The 25,210-nt window shown below is 36.2% G+C and overlaps 2 protein-coding genes across 6 annotated transcripts in view; both read right to left on the reverse strand.

Moving 5' to 3' along the window:
• Nucleotides 1-5,023: 5,023 nt before the first annotated feature.
• LOC127420014 (G0/G1 switch protein 2-like) lies at nt 5,024-7,588 on the reverse strand. The gene is made up of 2 exons (XM_051661917.1): nt 7,506-7,588; nt 5,024-5,900 (listed from the first exon to the last, which is right to left on the reverse strand). The coding sequence occupies exon 2, from the start codon at nt 5,873-5,875 to the stop codon at nt 5,537-5,539; it is 339 nt and encodes a 112-aa protein (XP_051517877.1). The 5' UTR covers nt 5,876-5,900; nt 7,506-7,588; the 3' UTR covers nt 5,024-5,536.
• Nucleotides 7,589-11,693: 4,105 nt separating this feature from the next.
• The window catches only part of LOC127419994 (calcium/calmodulin-dependent protein kinase type 1D-like), a 24,105-nt gene continuing 10,588 nt past the window's right edge, over nt 11,694-25,210 (reverse strand). For all 5 annotated transcript variants that reach the window (XM_051661881.1, XM_051661884.1, XM_051661880.1 and 2 more), the window contains exons 3-13: nt 22,646-22,771; nt 21,111-21,185; nt 20,830-20,968; nt 20,591-20,714; nt 19,671-19,746; nt 19,058-19,170; nt 18,718-18,796; nt 17,796-17,883; nt 15,550-15,893; nt 14,963-15,066; nt 11,694-12,640 (exon numbers count right to left, since the gene is read on the reverse strand). In XM_051661881.1, the coding sequence (XP_051517841.1) occupies nt 15,000-15,066; nt 15,550-15,893; nt 17,796-17,883; nt 18,718-18,796; nt 19,058-19,170; nt 19,671-19,746; nt 20,591-20,714; nt 20,830-20,968; nt 21,111-21,185; nt 22,646-22,771 (1,231 nt within the window). In that variant the 3' untranslated portion in view covers nt 11,694-12,640; nt 14,963-14,999. The remainder of the gene's footprint in view (nt 12,641-14,962; nt 15,067-15,549; nt 15,894-17,795; nt 17,884-18,717; nt 18,797-19,057; nt 19,171-19,670; nt 19,747-20,590; nt 20,715-20,829; nt 20,969-21,110; nt 21,186-22,645; nt 22,772-25,210) is intronic.

The raw sequence follows: 25,210 nt of genomic DNA on the forward strand, positions 1-25,210 counted from the left end.
CATAAATCAATCAATAAATAAAATATTATGTTGTTGTTTTGCTTTGAAAATAAATATTGTACCAGTGTTTCTCAATCCTATCCCTAGTGTCCTCTTGCACTGCAAATTTAGATGCCAACGGCATACATTTTGCCAAATGTGTGTATTTTTTGGGGTATTTTGATATTTCAACTTCAGTTTCTATAATACATCTGTAATACACTGTGTACACAAAATAGTTACACTCAGGACCTTCAGGACAAAAATGTCCCCATTGAAACCCATTATAACTGCAATATTTGATCCCAGTGCCATTAAAGCATAAAATCATGAATTCTATGACATTATGCTTTCATTCAAGAGCCCTGGCTTCAAAATTTACTCTTTTTTTTTCTTCTTCCACCAGATGGCGCCATTTTTCTCATGTTTAGTCTATGGAGCAAATACATGCTTTTTTCCTATTTTCAGTTTGCTGTATTTTAGAGCACTGCAGACCAATTGAATAAATGATGCAGCTAAAATTGTGTAGGTGTGTTGGTATGGATGTCATAGTGTGTTTTGTATGTGTGTATTGAGAAATGTGTGTGTGTGTGTGTGTGTGTGTGTGTGTGTGTGCTTGCGTGTGTGTGTGTGTGTGTGTGTGTGTGTAAATCAACAGTGGCATTATGTAAACAAACTAGCATTCAAAGGGTTAAAATCCTGAAAATGAATGAATATTTGGTAGTTATGATCAGGATTTATAATAATGCATAAAAATCAATGTTGTTGATAATCACTGACATATCCAAGACTGTGATTATCTCCCCCCCCCCAAAAAAAAAATTCCCCTTAGCATTTAGTATATGGAAAATGGGGGGGGGGGGGGGGGGGTGTTATAAAAAACAACAACAGTGGCATTAAATAAACAAACTGGCATTTAAAGGGTTAAAATCCGGAAAATTAATGAATATTTGGTAGTTATGATCAGGACTGATGTTGGTTTAAAAAATTAACTCATTGAAAGTGGAAAATAATATTAATATATAATATTATTATGGCAGTTTTTTGACACTGACATTTTCATCCTCTAAGGATCTCTGAGTAACTTTTTTAAATTTATGCACAACGGTTAAAGGGATAGTTCACCCAAAAATAACATTTCTGTTGTCTTTTACTCACCTGTATATTGTTCCAAACCTGTTTTCTGTGGAATATTAGAGGAAAAGTTTTGAACAACAAGCCTAAAATCTTCTTTTTTACATCAGGGTCTATTCAAATACTCAATTCTGATTGGCTGGAATGCGAGCGTTAAAGACCCAGTAAAATAAAAATGAAAGTTTTGCTGCTTTAAGTTTATCTATATGCTAGTGTACTTCTAAACTTTGACCAAATTCGTTTTCTGAAGATCTAAGCATTTAATATCTGCAGTCTCTCTCCTCCAGATAAAAAGATTTAAGCAACATTCATGACGTCACATAGTGTTGAGAAACCTTGTCCAATCAAATGCTCTCTAGAACGAGAACACACCCTCCCCTTACATCTTTTCAGCACACCTGGCTGTGTTTTAACTGGCGCTGATCATGCCTTCGCAGGGCACTTTAAAGGAAGTACAATCCATGCTGAAGGGTCGTCCCAAACAGAATCTCCAATAAGAATCGCTTAAAAAGTGACCATTATCACCTTTCAGCCATCTGAAGCTCTCACAATGAAGGGTAATTGTCTTTGAAGGGAATAGGGCATAGGGATGATCCCATCTGAATGGAACGCGCCATGGGAGCGGGACACGAGGAAAGATGCTGGAGTTTATTTATATTTTTTGTGCAGCCAGGATGTACAGCTCGAGTAAGTGTTTTTTTTTTTCTTTATGTTTAGTGAAATGTGATTCAAAACATGGATATAGTATCTTTTACTCGCTTGTTTCTCATTCATCTGCATTTGACGTGCACAACGGCTCCAGCCTCATTGTAAGCGAAGACCGTGATGTGCTGTGTTTGTTTGTGGGCTGGTTATGGATTAATGTTGTCAGTTCGATCATCGTTCGATTCTCAAGTTTTTGGAAAAGCTGGCCGGTATTGAGATCGCTTCTCAAGTTTCCCCAGTAAGCGGCTCTGACATGAGCAGCATGATGGAAAGAGGTATGTGTGTGGCTGTAAACTAAAGCATATTAGCAATTTTTTTAAATGGGAGGAGTCGTTTGAAATGTCCCGCCCCCACTACCTGTTTCAGTAGAAAATACATCAAATCACCAAATCGAACTTGCTTATCAAGGCACTTCATGGAGATTTTAAAAGCGCTTACTGCACAGGTAGTTCCAGTCACTTTTAATCGATATTAAAGCACTACTCTGCTGTCCTCCATAATGAGACATTGCAAGAGTTTTATGCCTCTGTTCAAACGACCTCTGGACATGAATATTTTGTAGCAAGTTTGATGAGTCTAAGAGCTGGGATTAACTTTCACAGCACAAAACACAACATCAAGTCATACAATGCCGTCTTTAATCAACTGTGAAGCGATACAGGGAAAAAATGAAAAAGACACCAGTGTTCATCAGCACCGTATTACTGAAACTTACCTGGACATAAGTAGGACTACACCTGCACTTTCCTCTTACACACTTACAAGGCTTGTAAGGAAAGTATGGTTTGACATTCAGATATGTTTTACACGGAGGGGGAGAGAAGGTTACCGGAAACTATCAAAGGCGTCTTTCGCTGTCCGGCAAGGTGATATGGATTGTAATATGATAAACATAATCTAATATTGCTGTGCTATTTAGCACACCCGCTAGAGGGCGCCACTCGATCAGGCATCGCTGACTGAAGCTCTGAATGCAGACTGATTTTCCTCAATAATGGGAAAATGACAAAGTTTACATGTTCTTAGGAGTGCCAACCCTTCTACATCATGTGGCTATTATTATTTCTGGATTGTGCATTTAAATTCACAGAGTTTTTACAGAGTGTGTAATCTCCAAAAAACATATTTTTCTAATTATTCATGCAGATTTTATTTCATTCATTAAAATAAATGTAATATTATTGCACTACTTTATCTCTGTGTCTGATTTAGAACGGACAGAACTCTAGATCTGATGTCCTGTATATGAAACTTTTATTGTTATTCTTCCATTCGAAATTGGCACTGCAAAAATCAATGACAGCTTCAACTTATTAATGCTGGTGAGTGACTATGGTACAGTGCATCCGGAAAGTATTCACAGCGCTTCACTTTTTCCACATTTTGTTATGTTACAGCCTTATTCCAAAATTGATTAAATTCATTATTTTCCTCAAAATTCTACAAACAATACCCCATAATGACAACGTGAAAGAAGTTTGTTTGAAATCTTTGCAAATTTATTAAAAATAAAAAAATGAAACAAAATCACATGTACATAAGTATTCACAGCCTTTGCCATGACACTCAAAATTGAGCTCAGGTGCATCCTGTTTCCACTGATCATCCTTGAGATGTTTCTACAACTTGATTGGAGTCCACATGTGGTAATTTCAGTTGATTTGACATGATTTGGAAAGGCACACACCTTTCTATATAAGGTCCCACAGTTAACAGTGCATGTCAGAGCACAAACCAAGCCATGAAGTCCAAGGAATTGTCTGTAGATCTCTGAGACAGGATTGTATCGAGGCACAGATCTGGGGAAGGGTACAGAAAAATTTCTGCAGCATTGAAGGTCCCAATGAGCACAGTGGCCTCCATCATCCATAAATGGAAGAGGTTGGGAACCACCAGGACTCTTCCTAGAGCTGGCCGCCTGGCCAAACTGAGCGATCGGGGGAGAAGGGCCTTAGTCAGGGAGGTGACCAAGAACCCGATGGTCACTCTGACAGAGCTCCAGCGTTTCTCTGTGGAGAGAGGAGAACCTTCCAGAAGAACAACCATCTCTGCAGCACTCCACCAATCTGGCCTGTATGGTAGAGTGGCCAGACGGAAGCCACTCCTCAGTAAAAGGCACATGACAGCCCGCCTGGAGTTTGCCAAAAGGCACCTGAAGGACTCTCAGACCATGAGAAACAAAATTCTCTGGTCTGATGAAACAAAGATTGAACTCTTTGGCCTGAATGGCAAGCGTCATGTCTGGAGGAAACCAGGCACCGCTCAACACCTGGCCAATACCATCCCTACAGTGAAGCATGGTGGTGGCAGCATCATGCTGTGGGGATGTTTTTCAGTGGCAGGAACTGGGAGACTAGTCAGGATCGAGGGAAAGATGAATGCAGCAGAGACATCATTAATGAAAACCTGCTCCAGAGTGCTCTGGACCTCAGACTGGGGCGAAGGTTCATCTTCCAACAGGACAACGACCCTAAGCACACAGCCAAGATAACAAAGGAGTGGCTCCGGGACAACTCTGTGAATGTCCTTGAGTGGCCCAGCCAGAGCCCAGACTTGAACCCGATTGAACATCTCTGGAGAGATCTGAAAATGGCTGTGCACTGACGCTGCCCATCCAACCTGATGGAGCTTGAGAGGTCCTGCAAAGAAGAATGAGAGAAACTGCCCAAAAATAGGTGTGCCAAGCTTGTAGCATCATACTCAAAAAGACTTGAGGCTGTAATTGGTGCCAAAGGTGCTTCAACAAAGTATTGAGCAAAGGCTGTGAATACTTATGTACATGTGATTTTTTTTATTTTTTATTTTTATTTTTTTTTATACATTTGCAAAGATTTCAAACAAACTTCTTTCACGTTGTCATTATGGGGTATTGTTTGTAGAATTTTGAGGAAAATAATGAATTTAATCCATTTTGGAATAAGGCTGTAACATAACAAAATGTGGAAAAAGTGAAGCGCTGTGAATACTTTCCGGATGCACTGTATAAGCGGGTAATCCACGGCAAGGTGTGCATTAAATTGTTTGAATGCAACCACCCTCCATGATAAAAAAAATTGTAAAACTGATTAAAATAGTTTAATGCACACTTAGCCATGGACGCTTTTGTGTTCCATGGAGGATAGAAAGTCATACAGGTTCAGTACAACTTAATGATAAGTAAATGCAGAATTTTCATTTTTGGGTGAACTATCCTTTTTATTTTGAATGCTCTAATACCCATCAAATTCTAAATAGAACAATCTAGAGTGTTAAGGGAGAATGAAGAATATTGGATTATCATATCAATGTTATTCTCTAAGAAATTATGTCATCTTTATGTGATAATCATGGCAACAAAAGCATTTATAGGACATTTTGAACAATGCTCGATGTGACATCAACAACATCCTTCCATTATACATCTGACACAATCACATTTTGAGCAAATCTGCATTTATTTCATGGCAGTCAGAGATAGCACATTCCTCACATTACTTTTTATACATCATTCATAAATAGTTGTCATATTATAGAAATTCATTACACCATCTAAACAGACATACGTAACAGTCAAACTATCAAGTAAATTCTTTCTTTCTGCTGCTCTGCAGCTTTCAGGTCAGTAACAAAGTCCGTACGGTTCCCTTTTGACATGTTCCACGACTTAATGCAAAAAGCAGAACATCTTTAAGGCTTAACTCTCTTGATATTTGCGTTAGATAGCAGCAGGGTAGGAGCCTTACGAGGCATGTAATCTGAAGCTCATACGCCTCTGTCTGGTCACAGGCAGTTCCTTTGCCTTGGCCTCCATTACAGCATCCATTTCGTCATCTTCTGGGATGGTGGTCTGGGGTTCATGGGTCTGCTGTTTCACCATTATCATCTCTTGGGCCTTTAGGATGTCAAAGTCAGGCTCCTCTTGGTTGGGGAAGAGGGAGGAGGCAACCTGTACCACTCCGCTTACCATTCCCAGGATGGCGAAAGTGCCACCCACTAGGTAAACCTTCAGGCAGCCCTTGGAGGGACCGGCACTCAGCATTTCCTTTGCGAATGGGATGATTTCTTGCAAAGTATCCATTCTGGTTTGCTGATATGTGTTACGTCTGTAAAGGAGAGTGAGATAATGAGCACTATTGTGCGTTCATATCATGTCGGAATTATTGTAATTACAAGATTCATCGGTGAAGAATTGAGTCACCCCCAATGCTGTGAAGTGGGTGATTTGTCCCCCCACAATCATGCATCTATCCTTGTTGATATATTTTTTTTCAACACTGAAAATAGTTTAGTATGAGATACCTTGCAATTGCGTGACTGTGAGTCTGTCATAATCAGACAAAAAAACTGAAGTCCCCCCTCCAATGTACGAGTTGGTATCGCCCAACTAGTGTTGCGCATTCCCCCTCTAGTGTAGACGGCGGTTTCACGTGGTACCTGTTACTTTTCTCAGTGCTTGGCCGGGATGGGCCAATTACTGTTGTTTATTATTATTGGATGAGGAATTTTAAAGATGTTATAATAGATAATGCTGAGGTGGATTTCCATTCACAGATATGAAACCTTGCAATTATCAGTTTTTATTAAAAATGCCTATCCTGTATAAAATGTCTCCAAAGGTATATAACACGTTCTCAGATTTAAATAAGGATGCATGGAGGATTCGGTTTTCAGAGCATCAAGCGCCCCCTGCAGGAATAAAACTTTGTATCTCATGAGGCACATTCAGTGGCTGACAACATGTATTATTTAAGTCTGTAGGCCTGTTACCCACACAAAACCTTCATATGAATTTATAAAAACATGAAATATACCACATGAGTCATATGTGATGAGCAGGTAAGAATTGAAATTTCTGAAACCCCAAAGCTTTTTCTGAATCTTTGACACAGTGTATAAATATTTAAGAGTATGCAATTAATATAATTTTACATTTATCTGTGCATTAATTTGAACTGTAATTACTACTGTTACTGTTATTGTTACTAGCCCTATCCCCAAACCCACATTTGGACCCCACCCCCCCACCCCAATGTTAAAACCAAATCAACGGCATTGACGAGATTACAAATTGCAACACTTCTTGCACAATTTTGTCATATATATAACACATGGGATACTTGATTCTGATTGGTCAGTCGTGCCATTGGATGGTCAAATTTAACCGTTGCTCCTGGCAACCAATTTCCTACACAGCTGTTCTAGTTCTCTTTATTAACTCAGATTAATAAAAGCTGTTTGAACATTCCGTCAATGTTAGTCTATGGGAGTTTTCAGGGTTTTGTCATCCACTTTGCCAAAACAGTAATTACGATCAGTTTGAAAAGTCATAGCAGCCCAAGTTACAGTCTGAAGGGCTGTGTCAAGATTAGAGAATTTAGCTTGAATGCTGTAGGAGTAGTTACAATGGATACATTTGGTCTTGGTTTTGGGATTTTGTAGAATAGCAGTATGTTGGGTTTGTCAAGCCAACATAATTAGTTACTACAGAGTTACTATAATAAATACTGCTAGTATGAAGTATCACAGCGTAATGGAGCATGCAATATCGTCAATCTGTTCTTGAGTATTTATTGGCCACTTCAGAAACACAAAGCATATTTTTAAAGCCTAATATACATTTATAAGCTTGTACAACATTAAAGTAGCATCAAAGTAAAAACAGACAGAGAGATGAATATGAATTAATCTCAATGAAAAATTGTACTCACTTGTGCAACGTACTGTAGAAGAACCCTCTCGGATGATAACTCCTTGTAATTTGTTATCCTCTGAGTTTTCAGTGGGCTTTGAGGTACAGACGCTCTGCCTATTTAAGGACAGTGGGCATCTGTGAACACCCACTAAATATTAATATTCATAAGGCTGGAGAGAAGATGCAACTTTTGTCCAAGTTGTTTCATGTGAGTGGTGGATGATTGCATGGCTGCTGGCGAGATGTTTGAACTGCAGTCTGCCAAGATCACAGAGACAATACAGCGGAGGAAACTTGAATAATTTTGAATAATCACAGGATAAAACACTTGTTTGCCATCACTGCACATGAGGAGCGTGTATAAACAGATACAATCAGGTTTTTATTTTCAACAAAAAGGACTTGATGATCCAGCTTTTGTAGATGTCATTTGTAACAAGTTAAAACTAAATCTACACAGCCTCAAAGTTTCATGGTGTGATGAAGTATGATATAGATAGTAGACTGGTAAAACACTTTACTTTTGGATGTTTAAAGCTTGATTATCTACATGAAGGCAGATGATATGAAACTTAATATACAGTATATAAAAAAATACCCAAGTGAATATAAAATCAGCTTTCTACAAGACTCGGATAAACAAAACCACCACCAAAGCACTATATTAAACCCATACAAAAAAGTACTATGGGACAGAGATGTTATCAGATGGTAGGGGTCACCATATTTATATGTCTATACATTGGTATTTACAAGGTAAGGTATTTTTAAGTATATCATGGTATCAGGGGCGTAGATTCCCCAATATAATCAAAACTAGCAAGTACAATTACCACATCTTCAAAAACCATGATATGACCATCTTATATGCAAAACAAACAAACAAACAAACAAACAAACAAACAAACAAACAAAAACATGCTATTACCTTGGTACTGCAAAAAAGAAGACCACCACCACCAACAACAACAAAAATAAATAAATAAATTACCACAGTACCCCTGATAGCACACGTACATCAACCAGATGTCTTTTTTGATGTGTGTGTTTACATCTAAAATACGTACAGTATATTTTAGGTTTTTTGCTCATCTGCAATACGTCTATAAGACATTGCCTCTCAGATGTAAATAATACATTCAGCAGATGTCTTTGATACGTTTATGATTTAGAATGTTTGTAAATCTGATCTTTTTAAGATGTTTAGCAGGTTAATTATATATATATATATATATATATATATATATATAAACTACCTCAGAAAGCCATAATGGTGAACTAAATTCCTATTTGTTTAAGACAGGAAATTAGACTATGATAAAAGACGCCACATCACTCACATGACCAGTACTCCATTGCCTTGTTCATGCTCTTGTGTCAACAAGGCTGATTTGGAGAACTGATAAACTATGCTTCATTGAATATTAAAGAAGAGATCAATTAAATATTTAACTATTAGGCTTTATAACAATATGATATTGTACTAGTATAGTGTGCCATTGGTTAGCTATTGTTCTTTCATAACAATGATCAAGGTAATTCTAACATTAATTTCTATTCTATTATGTATATTTTGCATAACACTTTGTGTATAAAAGGTTATTCCAAAACTTTGTACTGTTTTCTATGGACCAAAGTTATCAATATTCCAAAAGCAAAATGCACAATGGCATTTGGAAAAATAGTAACTACTGTACAGTATCTTCTTTGCAAAATCAGGTAAAAAATTTTGTTAAAAAAATGTACAGGTCAATGATTCTTCAGCTTTATACTGTAGGCCTATCAATCTATATACTTTACAGAATTCTGTTGCATTATGACAGAATTTGCAAGTGACCTTTTACTTTCTGTGGTACTGAAACTCTAGTCCTTTAAATGAAGTAAAAATCATCATTAATGTGTCTCTTGAGAGGCTGTTTGCGTATGAGGTGAGGGGAAATTAACATTGGGCAATACTGTGGTTTGAATCTGTAGACCTGCTGCAGTGACTCTGAGGACACGACCGCATTAGACACTTTTGACCTGGTTTGCAGTAATGTGTGCCATGCTCTCTGTCCTACGTGCACAGACAGGGTTGAGAAACGCTGTTCAGCACACGCAGCTTAAACTGGTACAACAGACGTGACTGTTCACACTGTGTATGGTGCCGGAAGAAGCACAACACTGAAAAAGTTAAAAAAAACAAAAAACACAGAATAATAAGATTTGGGGTGGGGGATCTACGCCCTTGATGACAGCTAGATAACTGATAGATTATTAGCATTTATTTACCATTGCTTTTTACTTATTTAAGCACAATTCTGAAGGGTGTAATTATAAATGGGTGCATTTATATACAGTATGCCACTATGCCCCAAAATGCTGTTGAATCAAATGTTTAAATGCAATTATGCCCAAAATTGCTGTTGACATGTACATTATATGATGCCCCATTTATAAAATACTTGCTAGGTAGGCAGCACAGTAGGCTTTAAAACACAGCCAAACATTTTGTATAATCTTGATGTTATTTATTTTAAGTTTTTTATGTACCTGAATCTTTGACCACATCATCGGTAAATAATGGAAGCCAGAAAAAGGTAATTCTAAATGTATATCTCACAACTGTATGTTTATTTTTCGCAATTGCAATATTAAGTTGCATTCCTGCACTGTATTACAGCCTGTACAGCTCAAAACAACTTGCTTCACAACTCCCTTTTTCCTAACTGTGTTTGGAAGTGACATCCCCTTTTTGGAGTTGGTGCAACACCCTTTTGGAGTTACCACACCTCCTTCCAGAGTAAGCCTGCCCTCATTTGGAGATCTCCAGCCTGCAGCTAAACCTGCTTGTGAAACTGGAGCTCACAGGTGCCCATACGCCCAACAAAAGTTACCGCTTTGACCACTGGGGGCAGTGTTTTGCATTTCGGTAAGTACAGACCGAATTAAGCTAATGAAAAGTCAACCTACTGTTTCAGATTTCACTGTGAGATCAGTCTGGATATAAACTAACTCACAACTGTAACTATTTCCTGCAATTGCAATTAAAAAATAATAAAGCAGCCAATAAGTGCCCAACATAGATGGGAACTCCTTCAATACTGTTTAAAAAGCATCCCAGGGTGATACCTCAAGAAGTTGGTTGAGAAAATGTCAAGAGTATATTTCTGCAAATTCTAGGCAAAGGGTGAATACTTTGAAGATGCTAAAATATAACACAGTTTTGATTTATTTTGGATTTTGTTTAGTCACAACCTAATTCTCATAGTTCCATTTATGTTATTCCATAGTTCTGATGACTTTACTATTATTAAAAAAAAAAAAAAAAAAAAAAAAATTATAATAAAGAATGAGTAAGTGTTTCAAAACTTTTGACTGGTAGTGTGTGTGTGTATATATATATATATATATATATATATATATATATATATATATATATATATATATATATTGTATCTCACATTTGCAAATTATAAAGTCAGAATTACCTTTATTTATTTTTTATTCTGTGGCATTATCAAGAATAAATAGACGGCACTGGATTACATTAAGACAAACCATAACATCAGCTGGCGTCCTTGACACGGTAGAGCACACTAAGCAGTATGGATGACAGTGATGATGACTTGACAGTCTCGTGCTAATCTGCACTCACATGAGTGACCCGCACGTGCCTACATGTTAATAACCAGTGCAGGTCAGACAGGTGGATTTAGGCCAGTCATAATTTGTTTACTGGGGCAATCTAAAAAAAGCTGCAATTATCACAATTAGTTAATCCCGGTAGCAAATTAGACCTATGTCCTGAACTGGGGTCAACTTTAAAAAAAAAAGAAAAAAAAAAGGTCTGAGCAGTTATTGGACAGGTTTTAAAGGATAGTTCACCCAAAATTAAAATTCTGTCATCATTTATTCACCCTCATAATGTTCCGAACCCATATGACTTTCTTTCATTTGTGGAACACAAAAGTAGCTATTTATAGCAGAATGTCAAAGTCGCATCCAGTGAAAGTAAATGTTGACCTCGACTGGCAAACCAAATTTTCAAGGCAAGATTTTCAGTGAATAATAACTTAATTCTTGTCTGTTCCTTACACAAAGTTGTATATGGTTTCAAAAGACTATATAGTGCACATTTAAGGTGGACTATTTCTTTAAGTGGAGCAATATTCCAAACTAAGAATGCAAACAAAGAGAGAACACAAAAATCAGGCCTGTAAAATAACTAAAACTTGATGTATCTGTTTGTTTATTGGTAAAAAATATTGCACTATGCACTGACAATAGGAACCTACCTAAACGTCAACCTTTTCTGTAGTTCAGAGGACACTTAACCATAATCTTTTACAAGACAATTAGTTACAGATATTTATAACAGTAAAGTTAATATATGCTGTATATTACTGCATTATGGTGCACAGAACAAGGGTGATATTATGTTTATGGTGGTGGGAAGGCAGCATTAAATAGTTTTCATTCATTTTATTACGAAACAAATTTCACAGATAAACATATACAGAACAATAATAATTATGCATTAGTAAATAAACATTTACTCTAGTTAAATTAACAAAGAAAAAGCTGGAATCTCTTTCTGATAGTTTCTTATAATTTCCAGCGATAAAATCAAATCATCTATTTATATTTACAGCCTACAGAGAAGCAAAAGTGACTTAAACACCAGATATCTTGTTATATTGCATATGAATTACTGTAGTACACATTATTGCATGAAATTACAAGCTATTGTAGCCATACGTCACAGAATACAAAAGCACTGAATTAAACTTCCAATGCTTCTTACACAAGCTTCCAATAACACAGACTTCTGTTTCAAATGTTTTTAATACAATGAGATTAATCGATCAAAATAGTATGAAACAGTTTTCTCTTGGGACAATACAAACTTTGAAGTTCAGCACCTACTGTAATATGTCATTTCTGCTATTACAGGGATATAATGTGTGATAAACCTTGCACCAAGTGTGTAACAGACTGCATTTGTGCTTTGTGTGCATTTGTAAATATGGAGGCACTCCTCTAAACATCAGTATTTCAGCAAGGTTGTGGGCCAGTGGCCAGCTGTCTTGCCAACACTCTTGCCTGGGTCACAGAGCAGCAGGTCCTGCCCATAGAAAGCAGCCAGTAGCTGGGTGAGAGGTCACAGACCTGAGAGAGCAAGAGAAACTGGCATTTAGCATCAGCATAACATGGTGTGCATTTAGCATTTCCATTGCATATATAATAGGATCAGCCTGATCTCTTGAAAATGATGTGATTGTGGCGACATTTTTGCAAAATGACATACCTGGTTCCTTACACGTATTTCGGCAGTTCCGAGGTGAAATGTTCACTGCGTTGCACATCTTAAAATTTCTCCCAAACAGATGAGTTTAAGGTTAATGCTCTATTGAGTTTTAAATAAATAAAAAAATGACCTCTCAACCCTAAACCTTAAACCTAAACCCAGTGCTTGGAACTAACGGATTACATGTAATCTGGATTACATAATCAGATTACGAAAATCAAGTACATATAATTGGATTAAATTACATTTTAAAATACTCGTAATCAGACTACAGTTACTTTCTTATGGATTACATGATTACATGTTAATTAGGCATCGGAAGTAAATTGTTCATTATATGGAAATTTTCTCTTTTTTAAAATCTCTTATTTAAAAATGTTTCACATCCTAACTATGGAATATGTTCAGTAACCCTTCGAGTGTTTTCAGAGGGGAGGAAAAGGGGAGGGTTGTCAAATTGAAAAAAGGCCTGATACTCGTCATTACCCAGGGTAAGATGGAATTGTCTAAATCAGCTTTTGACCACTGGATGTACAGAGATAATTTCAATTTTAAGGCAACGCGGGGCAAAAACGTCACTGTTCAATGTAAACTCTGCCTTCCAAATGTTAATATAATTCAATGTCAAATTTAAAAAAGCATTTGAAGATATGTTTGCATGTTTTCTTAACCTTCTTAACTCCTAACGAACACATTTTAAGTATTATTTGAATTATCACTGTGTGTAATATAACAATGTGTCACAGTGTTTGGAAGGGTTTTGTCAATCAAACGCATCAAAATGCCCCAAAAACACGTAATTTCGTATTCACGATGTAATCCAATTGCATTAGCGGCGTAAAAATAGTTTTAGTTTCTTGAATTGCTTTTGTACTCAGCTTCAAAATGCACTTTTGTTTTAGCAATAACATTGAGGCCATTTTTGTGACTTTGATTCCTAAATATAACTGCTCTGATCTCTTACCACACAAGGATGGCTTTTGTAAAATGGCGAAATTACATGACCACATTTGTGTAACGCGCCCCGGGAACCTATCCATTTTTCTAGGAACTTCCATAGGAAATGCAAGTGACATCAAATAAAAGAGTTAGGTTGGAATGAATCCAAAAGTAATTCAAAAGTAATCAGATTAAATTACCCCAAAAATGTAATCTGGGAGATCATGTTACTGATTGCAATTTTTGTCATGTAATTTGTAATCATAACCCGATTACAATTCAGAAGTAATCTGCCCAACACTGCCTAAACCTAACCGATATGTCATAAAAAGCAAATGTGAGATGAAAAACACAATTGCTGAAGCAACCACGTCATTTTGTGGTTTTGGCTCATGTCATCAACTCGTGTGCTCTTCATGACTCGTACTCCAGTCCATTGAATTGCAAGAACAATACTCTTTCAGTTTAGCTACCACGCAAGAATTCACACACAAACAAGCTTGTAAATGTGGTCATGATCAGGGCCACCACTCCCTATATGCGTGGGGCACCACCTTACACTATAGGGGCATCAAAAGTCCACCGACTGCTCCATCCATAAGTGTTTATGAACTGCTAATCTGCTATTTATTCATGATTTGTGTGAAAAGGAATACAAGTCTTTGTTGTTTGTAGAGCCTGTAGTGTTCATTTCACCAGGAAACTGCAGCGGCATGTTCAACGAGCCATGTAAAAATCAATTTGTAAAACTTTTGTTATAGTAACATGATTCTATGAGACAAGGCTTCATAGGATGAATCTCAAAGAAATGTTCAGGTCATATTTCACCCCACAATCATATATATTTTTCAAATTATATTTTACATAAAAAATAAAAACAAAAGCCTATTTTTGAACCATTGCGACAATATTTTCTTAACAAATTACATCTACGTCAAACTAACAATGCATTAAAAAATTGCATTTTCAATAATGTTACATTATTTAAAGTGTCGAGTACATTTGTGACGTACAATTGTAAATAAATCATGGTACTGTTTTTTTTTTTGTTTTTACAGTAATTTACATTTACATTTATGCATTTACATTTATGCATTTTTTGGGGAGAAACATGCTTAATTCTCATTTATAATGAATAAAGATATATATTATTATATTTAATCATTATTAATTATATTTCATTATTAATGCAATAATGTCACAATGCAAAAAATCGTGAGATTCACCCAAAATGTAATACTCGCCTGTCAAAATTCACTTGATAAATTTCACTGCGGCCAATCACATCACAGAACAAACTCCAGTTTGCAATTTCTGCCCATTACGACTGAAGTCTCTTTTTGCGTACCTGAAGAATAAGAAAGTACAGAATTTTTAAGAGGGTTACAGAGGCATATGGCTGCCTCTGAATGCTTAAATCATGACATTTAAAACATATATACATAAAGAGGCCATATTCTGCGCTTTTATAGCATTTGATTATTTTTCACTTACAGTATGATTGTATTCAAGGTTTCTTGCACCAAAAACATCATAATCTAGTTTTACATCACCATTTTTCACCCTCTCTCTGACCCTTAAAATTAAACAGGCAGGTTTTGCACCTGTGCTTTAAAGAATTTAATAAGTACATGACCTCTGTTATGATGTGCATAACCACTCTTGGCATGTGGAATGTGGGCAGTTATATGTTAACGTAATCATGTTTGAAATGTCAACATAATGATGATCAGTTTAGTATTTTAGAGACATGTCTACACAGTACATCAATCTGTTTTATTTCAAAAATATGGCCCTTAATCTTAAATATTGTGTCCACACAAATACATACCCATTGAGATCAGCTGGTTCCGAGTGATACACATGCTTGTTCTTCTCTGCAATGGTGAGGGTTCCAACATGTGTGGTCTCGCTGTGGCTGACCCGAACTGGGTGATACTGGCTCTTCGACTCAGTGGAACTAGCCGGCACGTTCATCTGATTACTGGTCGTGCTGCCGTTCGGTTCCGGAGTCTTGGCGAGCAGCTTCTTGTGGACAGATTCAGGTGTGGATGTTGTGATGACTTTGATCTCAGGTACAGACGGAGGAATCTGGTTTTGTCGGAAACAGGCCTCAGAGTGGGCCAGCTGCAACTTCTTCATGTGATGAATGGCCACTGTAGCATTGAAGGCTTGCTGGAGTTAAAAGACAATTTGGTATAGTCAGTACAGTGCAGAAAAGAAAAAAGGAAGCAACGGGCAAATGATTTCTCTTTGATTATTTAGTTTGAGGTTTTGCTACTTGAAAATGTTAGCACTAATTCTCACTTTGATTCTATATTTTTTTACATTAGCCGAAACTGCTTTAGTTCAGTTGTATTTTGAAGGTGCACATGGACAACATGTAAGGATTACATACCAGATTACATTACTTTTAGCCAACAGCAATTTACTTATTGTGTCGTGTTATATAATTAAAAGGGCTTCGTCCAACACATGCATGTATCAAAATGTTGAATTCTCACAATCCAGTTCACAAATACACAGGAAATTATTATTAATATTATTATTTTTGGACAGTTAATTAAACCATGCACAAATAAATGTCGAGCTGTTTGTATTTGCGCCCTGTATCGAAAATTAACGATGATGTTGTATTGAAAGTACCAATGTGTCAGAACGAGTTTCAGTGTTTCAAACGAACTCTTAAAGAATGTTAGTTAACTAGTACATGATACATTTCAAACTAATGATTAGATTTTCATCAAAACTTTAGTAGCTGTGTATTCTGATGAAAATAAAAATTACTTTGCAAGCATCAAATAAATCGTGAATGTTTCATTTTGTTATAGAAGATGTATTAAAGGGATAGTTAAACCAAAAATGAAAGTTCTCTCATCATTTACTCACCCTCATGCCATCCCAGATGTGTATGTTATGTTATTTTGCTGAATACAAACTAAGATTTTAGAAAAATATCTCAGCTCTGTAGGTCTATACAATGCAAGTCAACAGGTCCCAAAACTTTGAAGCTCAAAAAAGCGCATAAATGCAACATAGAAGTAATCCATATGACTCCAGTGATTTATCTTTGGTTAAAGTCCTTTTTACTATAAATCTATTTTCACGTTCATGAGAGTTCTTCTGTTTTTTTGCCAATTTGCATTCTTTGTGTATATCGCCACCTACTGGGCTTTTGTGCAAATATGATTTATTAATTATTTTCTTTTGCTTTATCCCTCCCTTTTTTTCTTTCTCCACTCTGCCCAGTACGTGGCAATATGCACGAAGAATGCGAATCGCCAAAAAAAAAAAAAAAAAAAAAAAAAAAAGACTTGGACTTCTCGTGAACGCGCATAGGAGAGCTGGTGAAAGTGAAAGTGGAGATTTATAGTAAAAAAGGACTTAAATATTGATCTGTTTCTCACCCACACCTACCATATCGCTTCTGAATATATGGATTTGACCACTGAAGTCATATGGATTACTTTTATGCTGCCTTTAGATGCTTTTGGAGCTTCAAAGATTTGGACCCTGCTGACTTGCATTGTCTGGACCTACAGAACTGAGATATTCTTCTAAAAATAATAATTTGTGTTCTGCAGAAGAAAGTAAGTCAGACACATCTGGGATGGCATGAGGGTGAGTCAATGATGAGAGAATATTCCTTTTTGAGTGAACCTTTAGTAGTGGCAGATTTTTTGGAGGACTCTTAACTGCATGAAAAAGGCCTATTTTTTTTCTCCTTATATTTGCCTGTGATGTCAAAGCTCTTGCATGGGCAAAGTAGTCCCTAGTGAAGGACTGTGCATGTGAAAAATGCAAAAATTGTAAAATTGAAAGTAGAAAATGACTTGGTGCACCTTTAAATGTCACAAGCCAGTGTCTAAATCTAACCAAAACTGGTATGTTCCAGATATACAAACAGACAGAGCAATTGTAGGCAAGAAAGAGGGCAATATCAACAACTCATAGTTAAAGTTGAATTGTGTAATCAGGCCACAGATCAGCTGAAGAACTGAGATTAAACCACAGGAGACAAACTCTTAGTCATAATTCTCAAGAGATTTCACCCCCTGTTATGAAACATGACTTTACCTTCCACTTGGACTTGGCAAAGTTCTTCTGGATCTGTACGCTGACAGAATGGTAGATGTCTTGACTTCGGGCCGTCCTTCCGATTATCCTGCAAGACAAAGCTGGATTAAAAATCAGAGCCAATGGAAAACAGTGGGATTTCCTGTTTTAGCCAGACACACTAATCTAAGATAGAAGACAGGAGAAATGTTCAACGTTTAAAGGTTTTAGGCACGATTCATAAACATACACAATTAAGTGCATGACCTTCATATTCTCATTAAAATAGTTGAATCTAACAAAAGAGTGCAACAGTCACCACACACTTTTTCAGCTGTACTGTATTTTTCCCATTCATGTTTTTCCGTAGGGATTTCATAAAAAAGTTCTGAGCCATGAACCAAACCAACCAGCTTTGAGGTGAATCACAACATTGCAACAAAAATATTTGAAAATAAGAAAATAAGAAGTACAAGTCTGTGTACTTAACATCTTTTTATGAGGGAATGAACTACAATTCCACGAAGCATAGCCACTGATGTAAACCGATGGAAAAATATAACGATTGATTTAAAATTGTTCATTATAAGTACAGGAACAAAATATTTTAAGTTTAAAGCAAAATATTCAGATATATGCAAATATATATGTAGTTTGAGAGCACAAGGAGACCAATTCGACTGCATCATTCGCAGTGCGTCATGGAAGTAGGCGGTCGCTGCAGAGCTCTTTTGGCGCGCTTTGTTACCCACGACTCTCTGATTGGTGAATTTTTAATAACAGACCGATGGCTTCAACAGAAGCATTTATGGATGTATAAGTTAACATTAAGTTCAGTTCCCCTATGGAAAAAATGAATAGGATATATTTGCTTCCAGAACCAGACTTTTGCACTTTATTCTGAAGCACACGTACAGAAACAAAACAAAACAAATTCGCTCACCAGGGGTGTCTAAGAGCCTGTTCTGTAGTATAACGCATCTTTGGATCCTTCTGCATCATGTTGCGAATGAAGTCCTTTGCTACAAAGGTAAAAGTTACAAAAGTTTTAAGCCTACAGGTTTACATACATTTCCTGCAGAATAATAACCTCCTCATTCCAAACATAAAATTGACAAATTTGAATGGCAAACTAAGTCTTAAAATGTATAACTACTGTATGTTCGGAATAGCATACAGTACTATCATACTACCATTACAGTATGCAGTTTTTACAGAATCTTATAAAAGGTTTAGATTAATCTGATTGAGGCAGAAGGTAATGAATAATATAAGATCCTAACCAGACTCAGAGATGTCATCCCAGAAGGGTGAGTCAAACTCGAACTGGGCCTTCATGATTTTAGAGAACAAAAGAGTCTCGGTCTCTTCATAGAACGGAGGATATCCACAGAGACTAAGAAGATAGAGGAGAATAATCATTTTCAGTTTAACATCAAACTGGTTATGCTGGTCTTCTTTGATGGTTTCAGAAGTGCTTTTTTGGGGTACTTGTCAGCTGGTCAGGCAGGCAGACCAGCTAACCACTAGCTAGACCAGCTTAAACCAGCTTATTTGACCAGCAACCACTGATTTTAAGATTTTTTTTCTTCATTCACAATCCACCAGGGGGCGTGCTCTAACTGATGAATTGATGTCATTATGCAAGAGGTACATTGTGCTAATTCCGAGTGGCGTTAAACAGCACAGCTACATGATCTTTGATTAACCAGTGACTTATTCTTACTCAAACTGTTCATCTCTAATCGTTTGGTTTCCAAATAAAGTACCAGGCATCTGCCTATCGCTTTCTGTAAATAAAAGTGCTGTTTACAGTGCATTTCCCTTAGTAGTGTGGACAGCATATGGTCCAAAAATGACTTCCTTGGAAAAAACAAGTTTTATGGAGGGACTTACAGAATGTAGGTGATGACTCCAATAGACCAGCAGTCTACGGCTTTGCTGTAGGGTTTCTGAGCCAACACCTCAGGGGCTGTGAGAAAATACAGACAAGATAAATTTGACCCTACTTCCTTGGAACTAACTTGGAAATGTGCCACATACATGTTATGAATGCTGTTTCATGTTGTCTTTAAAGAGAATTAATCAAAAATCGCAACCTGGTCTTGTAAAAATCATGTTACTAAATCTACATTTTTTAAAAGGATTTTTACGTGGTTCGTTGTACGTATTGCGGCAGTTTTCTGGTGAAATGAACACTAGAGGCGCTACAAACAATGACTTTTATTCACTTTTACACAAATCAAAAATTAAAACGGCAGATTATCAGTTCATAAACACTTACTTTTTGCCCTGTCTTTCACACAATGCTATCTTATGACATCAGAACACTTTTACTATTTGAATGTTTGCATTACATAACTACATCTACAATTACAAGCTTTTGACACGTGAGCCGAAGGTTTCACAGAAGCATTGTATTTCATCTCGCATTTGCTTACATGACATTATCATTTAGGTTTAGGGTAGGGAGGTCAGTTTTGTTAGTTTAAAACTCGACAGAGCATTAACCTTAAAAACCTCATCTGTTTGGGAGAAATTTTAACTCGCTTTTAGCGCCACTCAGTGGACATTTCACCTCAGAACTGCCACGATGCGTGCAATATAATTTTCCAAAAATGTTGCCACAGTCACGTCATTTTCATGAGATCAGGCTAAACAAATCTGATGCATATGCTAACTTTCCAGCTGGTGTAGTGACTACTTTACATCTCAATCTTGTTTTTCTCTTAAATGGTATTTATAACAACAATAACATGTCATCAAGCTTCACAGGTAATCTATTTTTTATTTACAGTGGGTTAGAATGTTCTTACCGACATATCCTGGAGTCCCACAGGCTGTGGACATGATGCCATTGTCTTCCATCTTAGACAGGCCGAAATCACTAATCATGATCTTGGAGTTTTCATCAGGGCTGTAGTACAGCAGATTCTCTGGCTGCAGAGAGAATTCAGACAGGTTCATCATCTTGCACTCAGGGCGTATATACAAGTTTTTGTACAACGACACACAAACACACATGCATACGTTTGTGTGTTTAATGGCAGTGTACCTTGAGATCACGGTGCACGATGCCATTCTCGTGCAGGTAGCTGACTGCCTCCAGCACCTGTCTGATAACCAGACTAGCATCCAACTCTGAGTACATGCCCCGGTCCAGGATCCGGTCAAACAGTTCCCCACCTGAAACTCTGCAGGATTACAAGCAATTAATTAACATGCCATAAAAACATCAGTTTTACAGTTAAAGTTTCAGATTTAGCAAGCAAAAATACTGTACATCACATAAATAGAAAATACAGTTTTGCAAAATACAATACAGAGGTTACTTACAGTTCCATGACTAGGTAGTAATGCGTCCGACTTTCATAGAAATCCTCCAAGCAAACAACGTTGTCATGTTTGATCCTAAATGACAAACAAATATGTTAATATAATGACAATAATGTTGAGTAATTCTTTTAATATTAGATGATGTTGTAATTTCAGCTTTGATTTTGATTTCAATTTCAACTAATTTAATTTCCCATTTCAACTTCAATTTTATATATTCATGTTTACTAATAATCTGAAAGACTTTTACATCACCATATGTATGTATATACAGTTGAAGTCAGAAGTTTACATACACCTTAACCAAATACATTTACCGAGCTTTAACTTCCTGGCTGATGTCTTGAGATGTTACTTCAATTTATCCACATAATTTTCCTTCCTCATGATGCCATTTATTTTGTGAAGTGCACCAGCCCCTCCTGCAGCAAAGCACCCTCACAACATGATGCTGCCACCCCCATGCTTCACGGTTGGGATGGTGTTCTTCAGCTTGCAAGCCTCACCGATTTTCCTCCAAACATAACGATGATCATTATGGCAAACAGTTCAATTTTTTGTTTCATCAGACCAGAAGACATTTCTCCAAAAAGAGATCTAAGATCTTTGTTCCCATGTCACTTGCAAACTTTAGTCTGGCTTTTTTAGGGCGGTTTTGGAGCAGTGGCTTCTTCCTTGCTGAGCAGCCTTACAGGTTATGTCGATATAGGACTCGTTTTACTGTGGATATAGATACTTGTCTACCTGTTTCCTCCAGCATCTTCACAACAACCTTTGCTGTTGTTCTGGGATTGATTTGCACTTTTCACACCAAACTACATTCATCTCTAGGAGACAGAATGCGTCTCCTTCCTGAGCGGTATGATGGCTGCATGGTCCCATGGTGTTTATACTTGCGTACTATTGTTTGTACAGATGAACGTGGTACCTTCGGGTGTTTGGAAATTGCTCCCAAGGATGAACCAGACTTGTGGAGGTCCACAATTTTTTTCTGAGGTCTTGGCTGATTTCTTTTGATTTTCCCATGATGCCAAGCAAAGAGGCACTGATTTTGAAGGTAGGCTTTAAAATACATCCACAGGTACACCTCCAATTGACTCCAATTAGCCAATTAGCCTATCAGAAACTAACTGGCTAATTTCCAAAAGGCTTGACATCATTTTCTGGATTTTCCAAGCTGCTTAAAGGCTTGACTTAGTGTATATAAACTTCTGACCCACTGGAATTGTGATATAGTCAATTAAAAGTGAAACAATCTGTCTGTAAACAATTGTTGGAAAAATTACTCATGTCATGCACAAAGTAGATGTCCTGAATGACTTGCCAAAACTACAGTTTGCTAAAAAAATTAGTTTAAATGACTTCTGTTAAAGTGCATGTAAACTTCTGACTTCAACTGATATATATATATATATATATGTGTGTGTGTGTGTGTGTGTGTGTGTGTGTGTGTGTGTGTGTGTGTGTGTGTGTGTGTGTGTGTGTGTGTGTTTGTATGTATGTGCATCACCTAGTGTCTTTATTCACAGTCTCACCTCCTCAACACAGCAATCTCATTCTCCAAGTTCACGTCCCTTTTGTTTTTCTTCTTCACACACTTCATGGCGGAAAGCTTCCCTGTTTTCCTCTCCTTCACCATGAAAACCTCTGAGAATGCTCCCCTAGAGAAAGAATAAAGAGAAAAAGAAAGAAAGAAAAGAAAAGAGATAAAGGTGTGATAAGGTCAGATGTGCATTTACTGGGAGCAGGCTTTTATCAGTGGATCTGAGAGAGCATGATTGGGTTTATGCAATGACCGTGTGGCATTTCCTCCTGAGAGTAAAGCAGGTTTTAATGAATGTGAGGATGTGACCTTTTAAACCCTGCCAAGCCCTCCGGATGCACCGATTGTCATTCATTTAACAACAGCTAGAAGCGCTTGTCCTGGTGCCAGCATGTGAAAGATACACATGGAAAAACCACAAAGACTGCCAGGGTTTGGGCCAGATAATATCTGAAGCAATTACTATTAGTGCAACTGATTTTAGAGGGTAAACATGCCCCTAAAACATTGAAACAATGATCTCCTAATTTGTGTCAGTGTAGGCAGTGTTATGCAGTAAGAAACACCCACAAAACATGTAAACTATTGATTGTGTTTAATCAACTTGATTCTGACTTTACAGATAGAAAAAATCCTATAGACTTGCACTGAATAAGGAACCAGTGGGGTTGCAAGGGAGGAGGGCTTAGGAGACCATGTAAAGAGCTTAATTTTATTTTCTTCATGCTCTTCCCAGCTGTAACCTGGAATGGCTGTGCTTGGACAGAGATTACATGTAAAATCCCTTATGCAACGGAAACAATAATGTCTCAGGTATCCAGGTGTAACAGCCTCGATAAACACAGGCCTGCAGTCAGGTCACCTGGCACTATTAGGTCTTAGTCGAAAAGAGGCTAGGTTTCAATTAGCCAGGGATTGGTTGAATAAGACAGTTTTATCTGGCCTATTAAGAACATCTCAGGTTTTCTGGGATTATATCTGGTATCACTGGTTTAACTGCTGCAAATCTTCACATTATTCATATAATACTCTTAGCATTGTTTAATAAGATGAATTATTTCCCATTTGTATTTTCACACTGCAAAAATCATATTTTTAATCAGTGTCATTGTCTTGTTTCCCAGTAAAAAAAAAATCTAACCTTCCTTAGAGCATGATAAATTGACCTGAGAAGCAAAACTGCATTTGATATTAAGACTTCTTTTCAGAGAATGCATCTTGAATAAAATGATACTGGCAGATTTTTCCATTTATTTTAAGTATAAACCTAACTAAATTTATTATTATTTATGTAATGAGTACATACATAATAAATTAATACATTATGTAATTATATAATTTTATATTATTACAATAATTAAATTATTATAATTATATAATAATGATAGTAAAATAATTTATATAAATATAATATATATATATATAATTATAGAATTAAGTTATAGAATTACTAATCATTAAATAATTGTAATAATTTACAACTAATAATAATAATTTGAATATATATTTATATAATTAATTTAATGAAATATTTAAATTAAATGCATTACATTTATTTCTGTTATTAAATAAATTACATGCATTTATTAAAAATAATTTATTTTGCAATTTTTTTTATACAGTCAATTATTTTTGTAATAACACTGCATTCTTAATATTTAGGCCTTCTGGTTGAAATCACAAGCTTGTTACAAAAGAAGTGCCATATCTCATATTGTTTCCAACAGTCAGTCTTTATTTAATAATCATTAAATAATTTGCTTATAATAATAATAATAATAATAATAATAATAATTTTAATATATAAATGTATTTAGATAATTTAATAATATATGTAAATTTCATTTATTGCATTTATTTGAGTTATTTAATAAATGAAATACATTTCTTTTGCAGTGAATGTTTTAGATTTTTTTTAAATATATTTTAAATAATTTAATAATAATAATAATAATAATAATAATAATAATAATAATAATATTAATATAATTTATTTGATAAAATATTTAAATGAAATGTACTACATTTATTCTTGTTATTAAATAATTTACATTTATTAAATAAATAAATATATTTATTAAGTGCATTTATTTTGCAGCTTTTTTATACAGACATTTATTTTTGTAATAACACTGCATTCTTAATATTTAGGCCTTCTGGTTGAAATCACAAGCTTGTTACAAAAGAAGTGCCATATCTCACATCGTTTCCGACAGTCAGACTAGCCCTCCCACACACAAAACAACCGTCTCCCTGACACTGCCAGCGACTAACACATATTCTCACGGGCCTGTTTTATTCCGTGTTGAATGCAAAAGCTGAAAGATGTAGGTTTACCTTCACCCACGGTCACGAGTGACTCACAAATGAATGCTTTAGAGAGTATTCACTTAAAAACATACATCATTAATAAATAATGAATCTAAATACAGCTCAAACCGAAGGTCACTAAACAGACTACAGCCAAAGGCGATGGAATTGCCAGTGAAACTCGTAAAAACCGTTTTCATCACAAAACAGTTCTGGCTCTATCAATATAAATCCATTTTAGATGCAG

This window comes from Myxocyprinus asiaticus, chromosome 29, assembly GCF_019703515.2.
Source record: "Myxocyprinus asiaticus isolate MX2 ecotype Aquarium Trade chromosome 29, UBuf_Myxa_2, whole genome shotgun sequence".
Lineage (NCBI taxonomy): Eukaryota > Metazoa > Chordata > Actinopteri > Cypriniformes > Catostomidae > Myxocyprinus > Myxocyprinus asiaticus.

Excerpts from the sequence above, each read along its gene's own strand:
- LOC127420014 (XM_051661917.1), bottom strand. The coding sequence starts at position 5,875 with ATGGATACTTTGCAAGAAATCATCCCATTCGCAAAGGAAATGCTGAGT.